Below are 22776 nucleotides of genomic sequence, written 5' to 3' on the forward strand. Positions count from 1 at the left end.
AGACTGTACCGTGGTGTTTATCCATCATATTATACTGTACCGTGGTGTTTATCCATCATAATAGACTGTACCGTGGTGTTTATCCATCATAACAGACTGTACCGTGGTGTTTATCCATCATATTATACTGTACTGTGGTGTTTATCCATCATAACATACTGTACCGTGGTGTTTATCCATCATAATATACTGTACCGTGGTGTTTATCCATCATAACATACTGTACTGTGGTGTTTATCCATCATAATGTGGTGTTTATCCATCATAATGTGGTGTTTATCCATCATAATATACTGTACCGTGGTGTTTATCCATCATAACATACTGTACCGTGGTGTTTATCCATCATAATGTGGTGTTTATCCATCATAATGTGGTGTTTATCCATCATAATGTGGTGTTTATCCATCATAATGTGGTGTTTATCCATCATAATGTGGTGTTTATCCATCATAATATACTGTACCGTGGTGTTTATCCATCATAACATACTGTACCGTGGTGTTTATCCATCATAATGTGGTGTTTATCCATCATAATGTGGTGTTTATCCATCATAATATACTGTACCGTGGTGTTTATCCATCATAACATACTGTACCGTGGTGTTTATCCATCATAATATACTGTACCGTGGTGTTTATCCATCATAACATACTGTACCGTGGTGTTTATCCATCATAATATACTGTACCGTGGTGTTTATCCATCATAACATACTGTACCGTGGTGTTTATCCATCATAATATACTGTACCGTGGTGTTTATCCATCATAATATACTGTACCGTGGTGTTTATCCATCATAACATACTGTACCGTGGTGTTTATCCATCATAACATACTGTACCGTGGTGTTTATCCATCATAATATACTGTACCGTGGTGTTTATCCATCATAATATACTGTACCGTGGTGTTTATCCATCATAATATACTGTACCGTGGTGTTTATCCATCATAATATACTGTACCGTGGTGTTTATCCATCATAATATACTGTACCGTGGTGTTTATCCATCATAACATACTGTACTGTGGTGTTTATCCATCATAATAGACTGTACTGTGGTGTTTATCCATCATAATATACTGTACCGTGGTGTTTATCCATCATAACATACTGTACCGTGGTGTTTATCCATCATAACATACTGTACCGTGGTGTTTATCCATCATAATATACTGTACCGTGGTGTTTATCCATCATAACATACTGTACCGTGGTGTTTATCCATCATAACATACTGTACCGTGGTGTTTATCCATCATAACATACTGTACCGTGGTGTTTATCCATCATAACATACTGTACCGTGGTGTTTATCCATCATAACAGACTGTACCGTGGTGTTTATCCATCATAACATACTGTACCGTGGTGTTTATCCATCATAACATACTGTACCGTGGTGTTTATCATCATAACATACTGTACCGTGGTGTTTATCATCATAACATACTGTACCGTGGTGTTTATCCATCATAACATACTGTACCGTGGTGTTTATCCATCATAACATACTGTACCGTGGTGTTTATCCATCATAACATACTGTACCGTGGTGTTTATCCATCATAATATACTGTACCGTGGTGTTTATCCATCATAACATACTGTACCGTGGTGTTTATCCATCATAATATACTGTACCGTGGTGTTTATCCATCATAATATACTGTACCGTGGTGTTTATCCATCATAACATACTGTACCGTGGTGTTTATCCATCATAACATACTGTACCGTGGTGTTTAGCCATCATAATAGACTGTACTGTGGTGTTTATCCATCATAATATACTGTACTGTGGTGTTTATCCATCATAACATACTGTACTGTGGTAATTATCCATCATAATATACTGTACTGTGGTAATTATCCATCATAATATACTGTACCGTGGTGTTTATCCATCATAACATACTGTACCGTGGTGTTTATCCATCATAATATACTGTACCGTGGTGTTTATCCATCATAATATACTGTACTGTGGTGTTTATCCATCATATTATACTGTACTGTGGTGTTTATCCATCATAACAGACTGTACCGTGGTGTTTATCCATCATAATATACTGTACCGTGGTGTTTATCCATCATAATATACTGTACCGTGGTGTTTATCCATCATAATATACTGTACCGTGGTGTTTATCCATCATATTATACTGTACCGTGGTGTTTATCCATCATAATATACTGTACCGTGGTGTTTATCCATCATAACATACTGTACCGTGGTGTTTATCCATCATAATATACTGTACCGTGGTGTTTATCCATCATAATATACTGTACCGTGGTGTTTATCCATCATATTATACTGTACCGTGGTGTTTATCCATCATATTATACTGTACCGTGGTGTTTATCCATCATAACATACTGTACCGTGGTGTTTATCCATCATAATATACTGTACCGTGGTGTTTATCCATCATAACATACTGTACTGTGGTGTTTATCCATCATAATAGACTGTACCGTGGTGTTTATCCATCATAATAGACTGTACCGTGGTGTTTATCCATCATAATATACTGTACCGTGGTGTTTATCCATCATAACATACTGTACTGTGGTGTTTATCCATCATAATAGACTGTACCGTGGTGTTTATCCATCATAATAGACTGTACCGTGGTGTTTATCCATCATAATATACTGTACCGTGGTGTTTATCCATCATAATATACTGTACCGTGGTGTTTATCCATCATAACATACTGTACCGTGGTGTTTATCCATCATATTATACTGTACCGTGGTGTTTATCCATCATAACAGACTGTACCGTGGTGTTTATCCATCATAACATACTGTACCGTGGTGTTTATCCATCATAACATACTGTACCGTGGTGTTTATCCATCATAATATACTGTACCGTGGTGTTTATCCATCATAACATACTGTACCGTGGTGTTTATCCATCATAACATACTGTACCGTGGTGTTTATCCATCATAATATACTGTACCGTGGTGTTTATCCATCATAACATACTGTACCGTGGTGTTTATCCATCATATTATACTGTACCGTGGTGTTTATCCATCATAATATACTGTACCGTGGTGTTTATCCATCATAATATACTGTACCGTGGTGTTTATCCATCATATTATACTGTCCTGTGGTGTTTATCCATCATAATATACTGTACCGTGGTGTTTATCCATCATAACATACTGTACCGTGGTGTTTATCCATCATAATAGACTGTACCGTGGTGTTTATCCATCATAACATACTGTACCGTGGTGTTTATCCATCATAACATACTGTACCGTGGTGTTTATCCATCATAATATACTGTACCGTGGTGTTTATCCATCATAACAGACTGTACCGTGGTGTTTATCCATCATAACATACTGTACCGTGGTGTTTATCCATCATATTATACTGTACCGTGGTGTTTATCCATCATATTATACTGTACCGTGGTGTTTATCCATCATAATATACTGTACCGTGGTGTTTATCCATCATAACATACTGTACCGTGGTGTTTATCCATCATAACATACTGTACCGTGGTGTTTATCCATCATAACAGACTGTACCGTGGTGTTTATCCATCATAACATACTGTACCGTGGTGTTTATCCATCATAATGTGGTGTTTATCCATCATAATATACTGTACCGTGGTGTTTATCCATCATAACATACTGTACCGTGGTGTTTATCCATCATAACATACTGTACCGTGGTGTTTATCCATCATAACATACTGTACCGTGGTGTTTATCCATCATAACATACTGTACCGTGGTGTTTATCCATCATAACATACTGTACCGTGGTGTTTATCCATCATAACATACTGTACCGTGGTGTTTATCCATCATAACATACTGTACCGTGGTGTTTATCCATCATAACATACTGTACCGTGGTGTTTATCCATCATAACATACTGTACCGTGGTGTTTATCCATCATAACATACTGTACCGTGGTGTTTATCCATCATAACATACTGTACCGTGGTGTTTATCCATCATAACATACTGTACCGTGGTGTTTATCCATCATAACATACTGTACCGTGGTGTTTATCCATCATAACATACTGTACCGTGGTGTTTATCCATCATAACATACTGTACCGTGGTGTTTATCCATCATATTATACTGTACCGTGGTGTTTATCCATCATAACATACTGTACCGTGGTGTTTATCCATCATAACATACTGTACCGTGGTGTTTATCCATCATATTATACTGTACCGTGGTGTTTATCCATCATAATATACTGTACTGTGGTGTTTATCCATCATATTATACTGTACCGTGGTGTTTATCCATCATATTATACTGTACCGTGGTGTTTATCCATCATAATATACTGTACTGTGGTTTGGGGACATATTTTGAAATGAGCTCAGTTGAATAGAGAGACCAGAGGCCTGTAATGTTAATCAAGGATTCTGACTGGGAATGTCTGGTGAGGGTGTGAGGAGACTGGATGAATCTGTTCTGTTCCACGTCATCTGCTCCCTCCGTCCCTGTCTAAGCACTAGAACACAGGGCTTCTATCCAATATGCCTCATATTTTACCCGGTTCTCCTCTATTCCCCGTGAGGCAAAAGCTGAAAGCTCCACGCAGAATGAATAAGCTGCAGACGGTTGAACACTACATCAATGTAAATGAGATCAAGTTGGGATCCCAATGTTATTTCCTATTGTTGAGGACCGAACTCTATAGTTTCTCTGCTGTCTAGCCGTCATCTTGGGGGATCTAATTTTTATGCAGTCGCTTTGTGAGAACCATGGACAGCTCTAAGTTATAGTATTGTCCTTTTTACAAAGTAGCCCATGGTTGTGCCCAAAATGGCACCCTATTCCCTATGTAGTGCACACATTTTTTTTTTAACAGAGCCCTATAGGCCCTGGTCAAAAGTAGTGCACTACATATGGAATAGGGTGTCATTTGGAACACATATCAGCTCTCTCTCCTATCTCCTTTCCTGGTCCTTCCCAGTAAACCTTCATGGCCAGGGCTCAGGCCGCCTGCAGGCAGGCTCTACAGAAATACCCAATAAAAGATGGACGCTTTGTCTGTTTGTCCAGCCCACTCCAGACCAGACCGACATCCTCTATCAGCCTGTTGAAAGGCAACAGGAGAGACTACTAGATCTCTCATGTCCCTGAGACATCTAACAGGCTAGCTTTACTTCAAATACCACCAACTAAGGTTTTATCGACTGAGTGAATGATCATCTGACCACTGGTGTCTTTGCCATCATGGGTATTAAACGGGTCAGTGCGGAATCCTCAGCAGCGTTCGAACACAATCTTGTTCTGGCCCGCTGTAGAGACACGTCCCCCCCCCCCCAATCTAACAGAATGCACATGGAAACAAATTCCTCTTGACAAGAATGGGGAAGTGAGTTAATTCAGGAATGCATTGCTCTTAAAGTAAAATGCATTGTGACATAGCATATTTGGATTAAGGGAATGCAGCCTAATTAGGATTCTGCTTGTTCATTAGTTGAAGAGACATGAGTCCAGAGAGTCTTAGCCCCATAAATGTCAGAATGCAAGATAAAGTACTGGAATGCCCTCTAGACCCTGATAAATAAGTTCAAACGCAAACTAGCTAGCCACTATCAGATGTTGAATTGTTCTGTAGGTATAGCCTACAGTACTCTGTGAAAGGCCAAAGCTTTGATTCTAGAAATAGCTACTCTGACTCCCTTCATCCTTTTGTAGTGTCTGTTTTAAAATGCCCATCTGTGTTATTCTTAAGTATTCTATTGAGAGATAAAGAACTTCATCCCTGCCAGTACTCAGCAGGGTGGAGCACATGCACTCCTTTGTACGCTTTTTGAAATCCCTTTGTGACTGCTGTGTTTGCTAAAATGGGACTGCAATGTGAGCGTTTGGCCAGCGCCTCAGGTCTGGCCGCCTGGACCAGTGAAAGCAGGTCTGTGTGGAGTCGGCGCAGGAACAATGAGAGGTGAATGGGGACGATGACTGGAGGAATTTCTTCCGCTCCAGCTCTCTCAGCAGGAGTTCTCTCTCCGTTGTCAGCCCAGGGGAAGGGAGAGGAGGTGGGGTCGGGGGAAGAAACGTCAGTAGGGGTTCAGATGGGTGGGAGCGGGTCAAAAGTGAAGCAGATGTGTCTGTGTGAGAGCATTGGGAACACCAGTAGTAACTCTCGTAACTACCCCCACCCCTTTAAACCCCCACAGTGTTGCTACTAAAGTGCAACAGTGCAAAGAAGCATGGAAATGATTACCATCCATGACACCAGACATGAATACAGTACTACTGTATGTGGACAAGTTGGGCAACTGAGAATCCCCCCCCCCCCTTCTTTCTCCTCATTCCATAGAATGACATGCAGACAGTGTGACATTACTTCGTGAAATCACAAGACTCATCAGTGGATTTAACCATATCAGTTTTTGACAGGCAGTCGGAGCTTTCAACCTTTTCACCTCATGCTGAACATCTCTGATGTGAGCTGCATACAGAGCATTGCATTAAGCTATAGGCCTGGCGATCTGGCCCTGCTATGCACATCTACACGTCCACACAGGCAGATGTGCTGCTCCCTCAGGGGCCTCCTCTCCTCTCCCACAGCCTCCATAAGTGGAACCGCAGTCATGCGTGATCCTATTAGCGCCTAGCGCTGGGCTTTGGGATGCATCCCAAATGGCACCCTAATCTCTTTACAGTGCACTGGTAACAAAAAAATAGTGAACTATAAAGGGAATATGGTGCCATTTGGGATGCTACCTAGTGCTGGACTAACGCAGGCTGCGTGTGGGAGAGAGACTAGGTCTAAATGGATTGTTAGTATGGATTTCCAGCTCTCCCGGGTCTCTAAGCAGTTGCTTGGGTCTCGCTGGGGGTTATTGGCACATTTGATCTAGTCTAGTGTGTTGGGTTGGGTAATGAAAAGGGTTGTCCCCCTAAAAACATGCAGGAGGAAAGGGAGATGTATAGCAGACACATGTAGACTGATGCTAGGGTCTTCTATTTCTTTGGCTCTTGCACAGACCCAGACTTTCCTACAGTAGATGATTAAAACACAGCACAGTGGATATTCAATACTGATTAAATCATTTCCTCAAGATTCGAATGAAATCTAGACAAACTACAGAGATCTGGTTTGGAGATGGCCATGTATGCGTCCCAAATGGCACCCTATTCCCTATATAGTGCACTACTTTTGACCAGAGCCCTCTTGGCCCTGGTCAAAAGTAGTGCACTATATAGCGAATAGGGTGCCATTTAGGACATAACCCATGTGAAGAAGGTTGGAGATGAGCCCTGGCTGGGGGATAAGTTTAGTTTGGACACAGTGATTTATGGGTGTTTGTGGCTCACCGTGTCACCAGTTCTGTTTATTGTCTCTGCAGCTTATAATACACCCCACTCTGAACAGTTGGCTTCAGACTTTGACCGTCTGATTGGAGTAAGGTACCAGAGGGAGTGGCTAAAGCTATTATAGGGACCACTATGGCATCACATTCCTCTGTTTAGTCCCTAAAGGTAAACAGAGGAGAGAAGGAGTAGAAAGAAGTACACTCTGTCACTGTGTGCACAGCAGAACCTCTAGAGATTCTGAACAAATGTTGCTATTGTTTTCAACATTTTCAAACATACCACTCCAAAACATGCATACCCCTTGGGAACATGTGCTGTTGCCTTCAAGACTGCAAAAACAACTCTCACTGTGTAGAACTGAGGTTCTCCTTTTGGTGTTGAATTTAGCCAGCCTGAGGAAGAATCACCATGAGAACACACACAGCAAGGCATCTTGTTTTGCCTCTAAACAGAGTGACATAAGTATAAATTAATGACTGTTCCATACCTCTTACAGTATGAATCATCGTGTCTCAAGGTGGTGAAATGTATGTAGCTGCCATCAATGAATGAATGTAGGTGATGTAACTGTCGTAATTACCAGGCCCATCATCTGCCCTGAAATCATGATGACACCCCCAATGGCTGTCACATACAGCCTCGCCGCCAGGCGGATCTACAGATCTACAGCTGACGTGATTTAGTGTCCTGCTGTGCTCTGAACTGCAGCCAAACCGCCAGGCAGACATAATTCCGGATCATGCAGTAAATTAGCAGTAGTGAAAGGATCGAGGCTGAATCGGCTCCGAGGTCTCTCTGCCTCTCAGAACCAATCTCTCTTTCAGCAGTGCTCTCTATGAACCAGGCTCAGACTACAGCAGAGTGGGGCTGAGAGGTTCAGATTTGGTACACACACTAATAGATGGACATGCATGCATGTATGTATGCACATTGACATTGTACAATTACTGTACACATTATACGTATGATGTATATTTTAGACAAACTGTATATAAACACATGTAAAGTCACACTGACTAAAGGGGACGTACTAGGATATATTGTGGCAAACATCTCCTGGTCTGTTTAGTTCATAACAGGACAGTATTTGAAAAATGCAAATAGACCTTATGATTCCATTGGCCCTAGAGCATTTTTAGCTAACTATGATTTTGCATATATTTTGTTGTTATGTCTCCAAAAAGACCAAATTTAGCAGACTTGCCTGTACAGTAGAATTGCTGCAGGCAGCGCTTTTTGGTCAAGCTATGAAATGCTTTTAGCAATTCAAAGCCATGCCCTTTTTTATATATTACACTATTAAAAGAACAGATACTAGTTTTCAATTTCAGTTTTCCAATGTGCTTTACTGTAGTCTGGCCATTCTTTAAACAACTATCTCAGCTCCGTGAGGACACTTCAGGGAGTTGGCATGGGTGCTGTTCCCTGACATTTCCCAGCTAGTGCAGATCTTATTATTCTCTAACTGTCATTGCCTTCTCAAGTCTCCTTATCTGCATCCCAAATGGCACTCATTTCTTATATAGTGCACTACTTCTGGTCAATAGTAGCTCACTATATAGGGAATAGGTTGCCATTTGGGGCTATGGCCTCTGGTCAAAAGTAGCTCGCTGTATAGAGCCCTGAAATGAGTGGTACTATGGAGGGACTTCCAGTCCCACAGCAGAGATGATGTCTCCCCCTGTACAGTCCCTACAGGGCGGACCCATACCCTGTAAAATGGCAGTCTCTCGTAGCAGTCTGAGCCTGCCTTCCGTCTTCACGTCAAAACGCTAACTTTGCTCCTGAAGTGAAGTCATTGTTTTCATTAGAAGAGAAACAAAAGGTTTTCATCAGCCAGACCTGGACTGGAGCAGAACTGGAACAGAACCCAACTGGAGGCTTCCGCCACTGAGACAGACTGCAGACAGGCCTCACTCCTACATCTAGCTCTCCCTTTCACTGAAATTACTAGACCACAGTACCATATAATGATTTCAGCACTATGTGCCTATACCAAATTGTCTGGACTGGTGCGGTCCTTGGTGTATTGGCTTGGCAATCTCAAGGTCACTGGTACAATTCTGGCTCAGACTTGCTATCAGACTTTCAAACATCAATGTTTCTATACTTCTCAGACAATTCTCAGAAAAGTGACCTCTCTCAAACACTCTTCAGGAGCTAGTCATTTCAAGCGACACCCATCTTCCCTCTGATATGGAAAGTGAGTTTCCTCTGCGTGCTATTCTTGATGTGCTCTCTGTCGAGGACAACGCCGAACGTACACACTATAAATAGTCCCAGTTTCAAACACACATTTGCGGTCATAAAGAGTCTGTTTACGGTTTTATGCGGTATGTTGTATGTTCAGATCAAGACACAACATAGTCACAACAGTCATTATACATTGAACAAAAATATAAACGCAACATATAAAGTGTTGGTCCCATGTTTCATGAGCTGAAATAAAAGATCCCATACATCCACCTAACAGGTGTGGCATATCAAGAAGCTGATTAAACAGCATGATCATTACACAGCCACACCTTGTGCTGGGGACAATAAAAGGCCACTCTAAAATGTGCAGTTTTGTCACACAACACAATGCCACAGATGTCTCAAGTTTTGAGGGAGTGTAGAATTGGCATGCTGATTGCAGGAATGTCTACCAGAGCTTTTGCCAGAGAATTGAATGTTCATTTCTCTACCATAAGCCGCCTCCAATGTCATTTTAGAGAATTTGACAGTACGCCCAACCACAGACCATGTGTATGGCGTCGTGTGGGCAACTGGTTTGCTGATGTCAACATTGTGAACAGAGAGCCTCCCGAGTGGCGGAGCGGTCTAAGGCACTGCATCGCAGCACTAGAGGCGTCACTACAAATCCGGGTTCGGTCTCCAGTTGTACTGTGTTTCCTCCAACACATTGGTGCGGCTGGCTTCCGGGTTAAGCAAGCAGTGTGTCAAAAAGCAGTGCTGCTTGGCAGGATCGTGTTTCGGAGGACCCGTGGCTCTCGACCGTTACGGGAGTTGCAGCGATGGGACAAGACTGTAACTACCAATTGGATACCACGAAATTGGGGAGAAAAAGTGATTAAAATGTACCACTTTTTTTTACAATGTGAACAGAGTGCCTTTTTAAAAGTTGTCTGTGACCAAGAAATGCATATCTTTATTCCCAGTCATGTGAAATCCATAGATTAGGGCCTAGTGAATTTATTTCAATGGACTGATTTCCTTATGAACTGTAACGCAGTAAAATCGTAGAAATCGTTGCATGTTGCGTTTCATATTTTTGTTCAGTATAATTAGATGAAGTGTGTGTTCCTCCTCCAATAATGCCTGTGGAGGTATGCTTGCTTCACATATTGAACAGACAGAATCATTTACAGTGTTGTCTTCACTTGAAGAAGGATCGGCTAAATAAAGTGCCACCCACAGTGTGAGGGTACAACACAGAAAAGTATGAGCCTAAAATGACTACGATCTAGTTATTCTCTTTCTATGGGGTGTGGTACTGTGGCAAAAGGTTTTTATCAAGTGTGGATTTTTCTGCTCCTCTTACCCCGTGTTGCTTTTATTCATGACACAGCAGGGGCAAAACGCTCCTTGTGAATTTCCTCCTCTGCCAGTTCCTTTAAAGTTAGCTGTAGTGTGATTCTAGCCTTCAGCTAATTCACTGCAGGGTGACACTCTGCTGCTGTTTTATTCAACCTGGCTCATTTTCTAGTCCCTTTTATACTTCAGAGAAACAGCTTGCCTTGTAAATAGATACTGGTACTTCTGCACTTTTGGTGTAGTGATAGACCTACAGCCATTTTCACTGTCAACTTTTGGATCAATGGATGTCTGACAAATAATGATTTATCAACAGATGTTATAAACTAGATGGAAAACAACTAGTAAGATGAATGACGTTTAATTACTTTTCTCTTTCTTTGTTTGATTTTCTCCTTGTTGCTCGGATGATTTACCAGAGTATAAGGTGTCTTATACTAATGGTATATTTTCCATTCATCTCCTCTGTCCTCTTTGTCTGTCCAGATGAAGCTGTGGAACAAGTATAAGGTGACCAGTATTCCCTCGCTGGTGTTTGTGGATGCAGCCACAGGGAAGGTGGTGTGTCGGAACGGACTCCTGGTGGTGAGAGATGACCCCAAAGGTAAATCTCCTCAGTCAGCCTGAGCCTCAGCACCTGAGAAACTGCACATGTACCGGTACACACAAGCATACAGTTTATTACATGCAAAATGCCTCGCCATAATTTCATATTGAAAAGTTTCTGTGCCACAGCCTTCACAGAGCTGGCCATATTTCTCAATTTCTGTACTCTTCTGGTATTGCATGAATATTATAAAGTGCCCCCTCTTACTCCCACATCTGCAGACCTATAATTTCCCGACTTTTAAGTGGGAGATTGCCTGTTAGCAAGAGCAGGCTTGCATTCCTTTCTGGTAGAGAGATGAGGATGTCATCTCATGGCCCAAAAAAGCTCAATATTTTCACATCCTGGTCTTCAGAGCCCTTATTGTACAACATGAGAAAGGCCCATTAGTCAGAGAGGTGGAGAGGGAGTAAGGGAGTGGAGAGAGGTAGTGTAGAGTATCAAGCATCGTGGCAGTAGAACCCGTGGTGCAAGGGAATGGATTTCACATGAGCTGAGCAGACTTTCACATGAGTCTGCCTAATGAATCCCAGTCTCCCTCCCAGCCCACAGTAGAGTACATACTGTATAATTTCCATGATTCATTAACTACCAACTACAGTAGAAGTGGGTAAAGAAGAGATTCATCTTCTTGCTCCACCCCCCCCCCCCCCTCCTCTCTTTCAGAGTTGTTAGAGGGGGTGTGTAGTGTGGTAGCGGTGGCAGGAAAAGGGGTGTGTGTTTGTTTGTGTTGTGGTGAGGAAGGGAAACAGAGCGACTACAGGCGGGGTAGTAAGAGTTTGAGGTGGGCTGGGGGGGAGAATTCACGACCCTCTTTCAGCATTATGAAGGAGCAAAGCTGTCTTGAGTGGCGGAGCAGAGGAGAAGTAACCAGGAAGGAGTGCCCTTTTTACAGTGTGAATGGGGACAACAATAAAAGGCCTTGCCTAATGAAGCCCTACAGAGGAAAATAACCTTTACAGCCCTGCCTACAGCGCTTTATTTCTGATTACAACTTTTTATTTGGTCATCCCAAATGCATCTCTAGTGCTTGACATTGACAATGAAGACACCTTGAAAAAGAAACAAGAGAGGGAGGGAAAGCGAGCAGGGAAGGCTGGTAGCGCTCCATGTATGGGAAATGGAAAAGCATGGCTTTCAATCATCATTAAAACAACATTTTGCATCTGTTGTGCGGTCCCATTTCCAAACGCAGATGTCACAGAGTACAAAGGAGCTTGTGAGTAGGAAACATGCTGGGTTTAGATACAGTACCAGTTAAAAGTTTGGACACAGCTACTCATTCAAGGGTTTTTCTTTATTTTTACTATTTTCTACATTGTAGAATAATAGTGAAGACATCAAAACTATGAAATAACACATGGAATCATGTAGTAAACAAATCAAAATGTATTTTATATTTGAGATTCTTCAAAGTAGCCACCCTTTGCCTTGATGACAGCTTTGCACACAATTGGCATTCTCTCAACCAGCTTCACCTGGAATGCTTTTCCAACAGTCTTGAAGGAGTTCCCACATATCACTCTCCTTCTTGGTCAAATAGCCCTTACACAGCCTGGAGGTATGTTGGGTCATTGTCCTGTTGAAAAACAAATGCTAGTCCCAAACCAGATGGGATGGCTTATCACTGCAGAATGCTGTGGTAGCCAGGCTGTTTAAGTGTGTTTTGAATTCTAAATAAATCACTGACAGTGTCAGCAACAAAGCACCCCCACACCTTTTCCCTCCATGCTTCACGGTGGGAACCACACATGCGGAGATCATCCGTTCACCTACTCTGCATCTCACAAAGAAAGACACAGCGGTTGGAACCAAAAATCTAAAATTTGGACTCATCAGACCAAGGGACAGATTTCCACCGGTCTAATGTACATTGCTCGTGTTTTTTTGCCCAAGCAAGTCTCTTCTTCTTATCGGTGTCCTTTAGTAGTGGTTTCTTTGCAGCAATTCGACCATGAAGGCCTGACTCACACAGTCTCCTCTGCACAGTTGATGTTGATGTGTCTGAACTCTGTGACGCATTTATTTGCATATCCTCTGCAGCAGAGGTAACTCTGGGTCTTCCTTTCCTGTGGCGGTCCTCATTAGAGACAGTTTCATCACAGCACTTGATGGTTTTTGCGACTGCACTTGAAGAAACTTTCAAAGTTCTTGAAATTTTCCAGATTGACTGAACTTCATGTCTTCATGTAATGATGGACTGTCATTTCTCTTTGCTTATTTGAGCTGTTCTTGCCATAATATGGACTTGGTCTTTTACCAAATAGGGCTGTCTTCTGTATACCACCCTCCCTTGTCACAACACAACTGATTGGCTCAAATGTATTAAGGAAAGAAATTCCACAAATTAATTGTTAACAAGGCACACCTGTTATTTGAAATGCATTCCAGGTGACTACCTCATGAAGCTGGTTGAGAGAATGCTAAGAGTGTGCAAAGCTGTCATCAAGGCAAAGGAATCTCAAATAGAAAATGTAACATTTTGGTTACTACATGATTCCATATGTATTATTATACAAGGTAGAAAATAGTAAAAATAAAGAGAAACCCTGGAATAAGTAGGTGTCCAAACTTTTGACTGGTACTCTATATGTATGACAAATGCTGGCTACAAAATGGTGCTGGGAGATAGGGAAGCCGTGCTTCTAGCCCCAAGGCAACTTTGTTATTTCTTACATTAATTGCCCAGAAAAATAATTTACAAGCGTTTCACTACACCCGCAATAACATGTGTATGTGACCAATAAAATTAGATTTGATTTGATGTATCTAATAGCTGTTCCAGGGGGGTGGAGAGAGCGAGTGCTCTGATTTTTGAATGGGCAGTTTGTCACACATAGAAAAAACTCTTCTCTGTTCACTAATCAGACCCTTGGCTCTCCAATATCCTTTCTCCCTAACACCAAACCCTCCCCCCTCCCTTACTCTCTCTTCCCCTCTGTCCTCCCTCTCAGGCCTGGAGTTCCCCTGGGGGCCCAAGCCCTTTGCGGAGGTGGTGGCCGGCCCTCTGCTCAGGAACAACAGGCAGACGACAGACATCAGCTCCCTGGAGGGCCACTATGTGGGAGTGTACTTCTCAGCACACTGGGTGAGTGGTGGGGGCCAGGAGGGGCGCATAGACACACACACAGGGAGCGGGGCAGGGAGGGGGAGCCTCATTTTCCCTTTCAGGCACCCAGCTGTCCTCTGATATTAGCTTTAGCCCTGTTAAAACGGAGAGGCATCAGTGAAAGCCAGTGCAGGGTGGCAGGGCGCAGCGGGAGGAAACACAGCAGCCGGTAGCCAGGGGATGGACAGAGTAGTTAGGGGACTTCCATTGTCTGGGACTACAGTAGCTAGTTATTCCACTCCTTGCTGTCATCACCTACTAGTGCTCTTTAAAGTGGGCAGTGGGCGTCAGACCCATTGTTTGTCTCTATCAGTGCTGGGCTTGCCCATCTGTGTGAAGGTCGTGAATTGGTGACTCATGAAAGGCTTGTGTCAATTATGAGCTGCCAGTGCTGGCTTCAGCTCCAGAGACAAGCCAGCAGCAAGCCATGACACACTCAGACTAGTCCACTTTCCAAACCAATACAAATTGGTACATTTTTATTTGTCACTTCTTTGTAAACAACAGGTGTAGACTAACAGTAAAATGCTTACTTTTCCAACGATGCAGAGTTTTTATTTTTTTAAATCTACAAAAAATGTAAATAGTGACACGAGGAACACAGTGAATAAGAATAACGAGTAAAAATTACATGACTATATACAGGGAGTACCAGTACCATGTCGATGTGCAGGGGTATGAGGTAATTGAGGTAGCTATCGTATAGGTTTGTGTATTATTTTAAGGCTACATTCCCCTGTCTTACCAGCGTAAATCCACCCACCATTAGGAAAGAGTTACAAGCGTGAAATGGCCAGCGGATTACTTTTTACCAACGACCTGAAGTGACCCTCGGCAGGATAGAGTAGACACAGTTCCTCACTGACTTTACGCTAGTCTCTAGCTGTGTGTTTCACTGAGACTGAGAAAGAAAATGAGGAAATGGAGGTTGATGAGTGAGACTGGTCTGGTTTGTTTTATTCAGACACAGCTCTGCCGCCGCTGGCACTCTGATACCACCTTGATGTCGGTCTCTGTCTCTCTCTCTCTCTCACACACACACACACACACACACACACACACACACACACACACACACACACACACACACATACATACACACATACACACACACACACAGAGACAGCCAGCCGCTGCGCTACTCTACTTCCCCTAATCCTGTAAGGGAGAGACAGGAAGGGAATACAACACACACACACACTAGACCAGAGACCATTCTCCCTCAAAACACTCACTCACTCACTCACAACAACAAATGCCTCCAAGCCAAGACCATCCTGAGTTCCATCCTGGGTACTTAGGTTCTCACATTTGAACGGGCCAGGAAACAAAAGGAAATGTTAGTCCTGGTTTCTGGTGAAACATTAGGGTGAAGTACTGCAGAGATGTAGGGAGAGAGAGAGTCAGAAAACACCATGTTATCATTATATACTGTTCTATATAGACTGATAAATTTAGGTCATTCTGGAAACTAATGCCATAACTTGTTGAGTGCGTCCGTGTGTGTTGTCCCTGCAGTGCCCTCCATGCCGCAGTCTGACCCGGGTGCTCTTGGAATCATATCGCACTGTGAAGGAATCGGGTCAACATTTTGAGATGGTGTTTGTCAGCGCTGACCGGTATTCTTCACACACGCGTATACATTCTCTCTGTCGCGTTCTCTCACGCGCATATATATATATACACACACACACACACACACACACACACACACACACACACACACACACACACACAGAGAGAGAGAGTCTCATGCTCCTCTATGTTAATTGAATTGACTGAATAAACGGAGTTGACAGTGGAACTGAGGGTTGTTTTGTGTTTGCCAACCAACACAGGTCGGAGGAGTCCTTTCAGCAGTACTTCAGTGAGATGCCTTGGTTGGCAGTTCCATACTCAGATGAGGCCCGACGATCACGACTCAACAGACTCTTTGGAATACAAGGTACAACACTGTCTCTGATGTCTCCTCCTGTACTCATATACTGTAATCCTCCTGGACATGAGGCTGAGTGAGTATCAAACACTAGCGGTCTGGCTTAATAATGTGTTGATGTGGAGAAGCGGCCTAATGGCAGCCAGCTCTACTCTGTGCTGGGTAGGGAACAGTGAACAGATAGCCCTGAAGCTGAAGGAATGTGGGCTGGTAATCAAGTTTACTGTTCTGCTCGCTGAGTAAGGGTCATCTCTCTGTCTCTCTGTCTGTAGAGAGGAGTATTGTGGTTGTAGACAAAGTGCTGGCTCATTACCTCTTCTGGCTGGAATGTTCAGAATGCTTGCAGGACTGGTCGATACTGCCCCGCTTCCCCATTCAAACCCCTGTTATTCACACTGGCCCCCACTCATCACCACACACACCCTTCCTCCCAGCCAAACACACACTGTGCACTCTGTGTCTGATAAGGCTGTTAATACACAGTGATATTCTAATCTGAAAGACTGGGACCGAAAAGGGTCGGGCATTAAGAAAAATCAGCGGGAGTCTGAGAAGAGATGAATGGAGAGAGGGAGGGAACTGGAGAGAGTTCAGAGAGCAGAGGACGGTCAGAGCCTCAGGGATTAAAAGCTCATCCATACCACACAGATAAACAGTGAGAGATACAGCCATATGTGGTGAGAGCAACTGGAAAACATGGAAGAACACGAGGGGAGGTGGCAGAGTGAAAATCTACAGTTCATGATTGTTCTCTCCCCCCGTTTCCATATTTCTCTCTCTTCCTCTTTCTCCCACCCTGCCTCCCCCTCTCTCTCGCTCCCTCTCTCTCCTCTGTCTTCCTCCCTCCCAGGTATTCCCACCCTTATTCTACTGGACGCGGAGGGTCACATGATCACGCGACAGGGCCGTGTGGAGGTGCTGAATGACCCAGAGTGTCGGCTCTTCCCCTGGCACCCCCGGCCCGTACTGGAGCTCAGCGAGTCCAACGCCGTGCAGCTCCACGAGGGGCCCTGCCTCGTGCTCTTTGTGGGTGAGTAGATAAGTGGATGAACAATTCAATGGCAGTCCCTACCGTGCACCTCCACGAGGGGCCCTGCCCGTGCTCTTTGTGGGTGAGTAGATAAGTGGATGAACATTTCAATGTCGTTCCCTACCGTGGACCTCCACTAGAGGCCCTACCTTGTGCTCTTTGTGGGTGAATGGAGGACCATTCAGTGCTGGTTTCTACCAAACCAATCCTTCAGACTATATATAGTAGTACATTCTAAAGAGCATTGTGCATGTAGTAAAAGTGAACAGATCAGCTGTAGGGCCACGTGCTATTTTAAAGTCTGTGAACATGCAAGAGTAGGGCGGAGCGAAGAAACAGAAGAAAATGGTTTGTCTGTCTGTTAGGTTGTTAGCAGTGAGAGAGATGGCAGAGATGGATGCCATCCTCTGCTAAGTGGCTCAAGCCAAAGTGGACAGGGCAACCATCAAGCCAGACGAGACAATAAGACGGCAATGTGAGAATGGAGTGACCGGGTGCAAACTGATGACCTCATGATTTCAGGCCCTGAGATCAGATCTGAAGGGGTCAGCCACAGACCATCTGCTCTCCTCCTTTTGTCTCCTCACTCGTCTGCTCATCTGTCCATTACTCATCCCCTCAGACCTCTCCTCCTCCTGTTCTCTGCTCATTTACCTTTCTCTCTTAGTCTCTTCTTCCTGTCCTCTCTCTAGTCTTCATGCCTTCACGCCAAGTTCTCTCCTCTTCTTCTCTCACACGTTCCCTCAACCTTTCCTCTTTTGACTCTTTTGATACTTTTGACACCTCTGTTTCTCTCTTGTTCAGATGCGGAGGAGGAGGGAGAGCTGGAGCCGGCGAAGGAGCTGATCCAGCCAATTGCAGAGAAGATCATGACTAAGTACAAAGCCAAGGAGGAGGAGACACCACTGCTCTTCTTCGTGGCTGGAGAGGTAAGATAGTGGAGACACGCACAAACACCTCAAGCTGACCTAGATGAGAATATTCACATGTGATGAAATCTGTCTTAGATTTTGGCATTTTAATTGTTTTGCATTCCTGTCTTGTGTACTGTACATCTCCTCTACTGTGGGTGTCTGTGTTTGTGTGCTTGCTTGTTGCTATGCTCTGGCATGATGTTCCATCTGCTTTAGTTATCACATATCATAATCCTCTGGTAGAGAACATGCCACTACTCACCAACCGACATAAGCTACAGTATAATGTCAGAGGGGCTGTTTCTGAGGGATGAAACCCCCTTTCACTTTTATGTGAGGCACACCACAAGGCCCATGGCCCAGAATTCAGCTGGCCGTGTGTCTGATGATGGCTGTTCTCCCTCGATCCTTCCGCCCACCCACTTGCCTGCCCTCAGTGCAGGAGAGAACATGGAGTTTTCTTAACTCTTGTTATCTCTTGCTTTTCCTTCTCATCCTTTCAAGAGCTTGTGGAGTTAGCAGCAGGGACAGCCGTAATTACCAGATTACCTAGCTCCCCCTCTCCTCCCTCACTCCTCTGCTCACAGGGCTCAGAGCTCGGGGAGGTCAGGACGGTGTCCCATGTCAGATGGTTTAGGTTTCAGCCATGCAGAGCTGCACAGGTGCTCCCTCTCGGTCCTGTCTTACCCTCTGCCTGGCTGCCTGAGGCCACTCTGCTCTCATGTCGGCCTTAATGCTACGGACACAGACAGACCGAAGGATGTTCATGTCACAGACAGACGCTGGGACTAAGACAACATACTAACACCCTCTCTCTTTACCGTTCACCTGTTTGGGGATTTGTTGCATACTGATTGGTATTTATGTTCATCTGGACTGGACCCATTCTAATGAATGTTACATCACTGAATGAAAGTGAATCTGTTTCTCAGCTGAAAGGTCTGTGTTGCTTTCTAGGTTAATGTTCAGTCTGTGGTAGTCTATAGCAGGCAGGTACAGTTTTTTCATGGTCTGGGTTACATGTAGCTGGATCTGAATTCACCAGCACTCGATCTGTTCCAGACTGGAGTACTCCCAAATGGCATCCTGTTCCCTATAAATGGCACCCTATTCGGTGCACTACTTTTTACCAGAGCCCTATGGGGAATAGGGTAACATTTTGGAGACAGCATGTGTATACCCTGTTAGATATCACTCCCTGCCATGGACCCATTGGGCTCTCTGTTATGCCAGGCTGAGGTTACAGGATGGACCCCCATACAGCCTGCAGGGCCCTGGCCTGGGTGAGGCCTGCTTGCACGTGGTCAGACTAGGCCCTGTCTGCCAGCTGCTGTGCTGGGGATGGTTTACTTTATCAGTGAGACAGTACAATGCTGGCAGCCGAACATGGAGAGCCTGGTCTGAAGAAAATGAAGGGATCTCATTACCCCACCCTATAAGTCACAGAGAGGCTAAGAGAAACTGACTTGCAACCTACGGTAGGACCATTAGAAGACGCCCTATTCACAGAGAAAATTCATGGGGATTGATGGATATTTGTGATTGCAATAAAGACATATACTGTAAATGTTATGTTTTTTCTATCAAATATATAGTTTTTTCTATCTACAATGTTTTCGATATTATTAACTATGAGATACTTGGTGTATAGTTGTCTTCTTTGCCTTGATCTTCCCAGGTTTAGCCAGGAATAGGAGATCCTGACAATAGTTTAGTCTGCCGCCCGTATCACCTGCTAACCTCCCTGACACCAGGGTTCAAAGGTCATGTAGACACAGAGACCTGTGTCACACTGTGTGTGTTGTGAGCCAGACAGGTTGGCCTCTCCACTAGTTATTTACGTCCAAGCAGTGTTGTGTTTTTAGAAAACACTATTCTCTTACTGGCAATACAGTTCAACAGTTAGAAGAAATGAAACATCAAGAAGCCAATACCCTCACAGGCAAATCCCTGTCATTTAAAGCAACAATATACCTATTTATTTAATAAAATGTTGCATAACACTTTTCATTAGGTCTAACGGTACTTTACAATGTACAGTATGTAAAGATACAGGTTCTAGCTGGCCTATATCCTATCCTTTGATACAGTGATTCTCAGTAACTATGGGTTTCCAGCCTGAATCTCCCAGTGATACAGACTGATAGGCCGTTGTTCAGCCAATCATATCGCTGTGCCGATTGTATCCTGAATTTCACAATGCCTGGAGGCTCTCAAGCTGACCAATCAGTAGGCTGCTTTCCAGGCCGTCTGGCCAATGGGAGCTTCTTATCTTTGCAGGTCCTTATCTGATGAACGTCGTCTACTCTTTGGAATGCCACAGTGCTACAATGGTCAGAATAAACCTGACATGGTGCAGCACGAGGTTCCTTACGGTAAACGCACACGGGAGCCTTATCACGGCAGTCAGTCAGTGACTGCAGGCCATACGTAGCATAGCATAGATACCCTTTGTCTTTGTATTCAGAGCTGGGCTGGAAAGAGAGAATGGGGGCCAGTCTCTATCACACACACACACAGCTGGACTGGTTACTTCTCATGAAGAACAGTTTACACATGGTTAGCAGCCACACAAAGGAAGACGCAAGACTTCCCACAGAGAAGAAGACAGCCAGGGAGATTACATATCTTCATATCTAAGAGGCTGGGAGGCCATGCTAACAGAGAGACTCCTGTGATTTATCTTTCTGTGGTTCCTTTCTAAGGCAATGCCGAGGATGTATCTTCAATCTGAGCTTGCAAGAGAAGACTTTATGGAGGATGTGAGGAGTCAGATTTTCTAAAGCTTGGGAATGTAGCTTGTGGCTACATGAATCATCCATTAAACATCCTCATAAGTGTAGCAATGACTTTAATTTTTTCTGACGTTGAATAGGTTTAAGACGATCTGCACCCAGATCAGATGCTAGAGATTCAGAGGAAGTGAGCTCTCCAGATCTTACATGCCACAGGATAACTCAACTGTTCTGCTAGCAGTTTCGCAACAAGTCACAAACTGTTGGCATACATACTTGTCCTTTTTAGGTAACAAAGTGGCCAAACTGGTCGGAGAGCTGATTCAATCCATTTAGGTTTAACTGTTTTACTGCCATTTTTCCAGATAACGGGAGCGTTACTCCAAAAAAGAAAAGAAAACATTTTGTGAAAAGCTGTGATTTAATGAAAGGGCCAAGCCTTTGCGACAGCGCCAGCTTGTGGTCGTGTTCTGTAACTTCTGTATTTTTAAATAATATTTTCCATAAGAAATTGTTCTTTGATCTCTTCCAAGTCTCTCTCACCCAGAGGGCTTAGTTGAGTAGAAATCAGCTCATCCTGTCACGAGGAAGGGAGAGACCATCTCAGAAGATGTCATATACTAATCTGGCATGACAGAGCTGAAATGTGACTTCACAAATCAACACTTGGAATCCTCTTTAACATTTAGAAGAAAAGTCTTGACTGACTGGAACTAATGCAGCTTTGTTGAAGTGGGGAAAAGCTTCCTCTAAGATTACTAACTGAAATGACATGCGGTTGCAAGTATTGCCAAAAAGTGCGTGTTATTTTCTCTGAATAATTGATAGCTCCTCCGAGTGGGCTGGGGTGCCGCTTCCTGTCTGCTGTGGTGTTACAGTGAGTTATTCCTGCTGTCTTATGATTGTCTGTAATTCCCAGTTGTTAAAAGGGTGAGAGGTGAGATCAAGCCTGGGACTGAACAAGGCTTGTAAAAAGGCATTCGGTGACATAAGTCTGTCCTCACTAACTCTGTCGTCAAAGCTCCACCACACACCCTGTTTTACTATTTCTCACCAGACATGAGGGAATACACCACTCTCTCCCCCTCCTTCTCACCCACGTGTACACTATCCAAACACACTGTGATGTCTCTGAAGCTTCTCAGCCTTGTAGTCTGTGTGAGGATGGATGTTGTTTGACCCCCTCCTGTCCCCCCCCCCCCCAGCTCTCTCCCACAGTGGGGTGCATGACGGAGCCCTAGCTAGTGGTGAACACTGCCTGCAGGAGAGAAAAGAAGAGCTCCCCAGTCTTCAAGCAGACATTGACACTATCACCTTCTATTGAGTTATATTAAGTGCCATAGTTATTAATTTTGTGTGCTGTCACAGTTTTTTAATACCAAAATCAAGTCAGAACTGATTGAAAGCAATTATGTTTTTATATTCGGTCATAAGGATGTTAGCAATTATCTAGCAATTCCTTTTGCATGACGCAGGATAAAGTGTTGTTGATAATATGTAGACTAGGCCACGCCACTTCACATGTCATCACTTCACTTTGTCATACAACT

The 22776-nt window shown here is 43.7% G+C and overlaps 1 protein-coding gene across 2 annotated transcripts in view; it reads left to right on the top strand.

Moving 5' to 3' along the window:
• Positions 1-22776, top strand: part of LOC129831994 (nucleoredoxin-like) — a 61691-nt gene that overhangs the window by 38118 nt on the left and 797 nt on the right. For both annotated transcript variants that reach the window (XM_055895694.1, XM_055895695.1), the window contains exons 2-7: positions 11382-11499; positions 14457-14590; positions 16130-16230; positions 16450-16556; positions 17398-17577; positions 18382-18506. In XM_055895694.1, the coding sequence (XP_055751669.1) occupies positions 11382-11499; positions 14457-14590; positions 16130-16230; positions 16450-16556; positions 17398-17577; positions 18382-18506 (765 nt within the window). The remainder of the gene's footprint in view (positions 1-11381; positions 11500-14456; positions 14591-16129; positions 16231-16449; positions 16557-17397; positions 17578-18381; positions 18507-22776) is intronic.

The sequence above is a fragment of the Salvelinus fontinalis genome, chromosome 33, assembly GCF_029448725.1.
Source record: "Salvelinus fontinalis isolate EN_2023a chromosome 33, ASM2944872v1, whole genome shotgun sequence".
Taxonomy (NCBI): Eukaryota; Metazoa; Chordata; class Actinopteri; order Salmoniformes; family Salmonidae; genus Salvelinus; species Salvelinus fontinalis.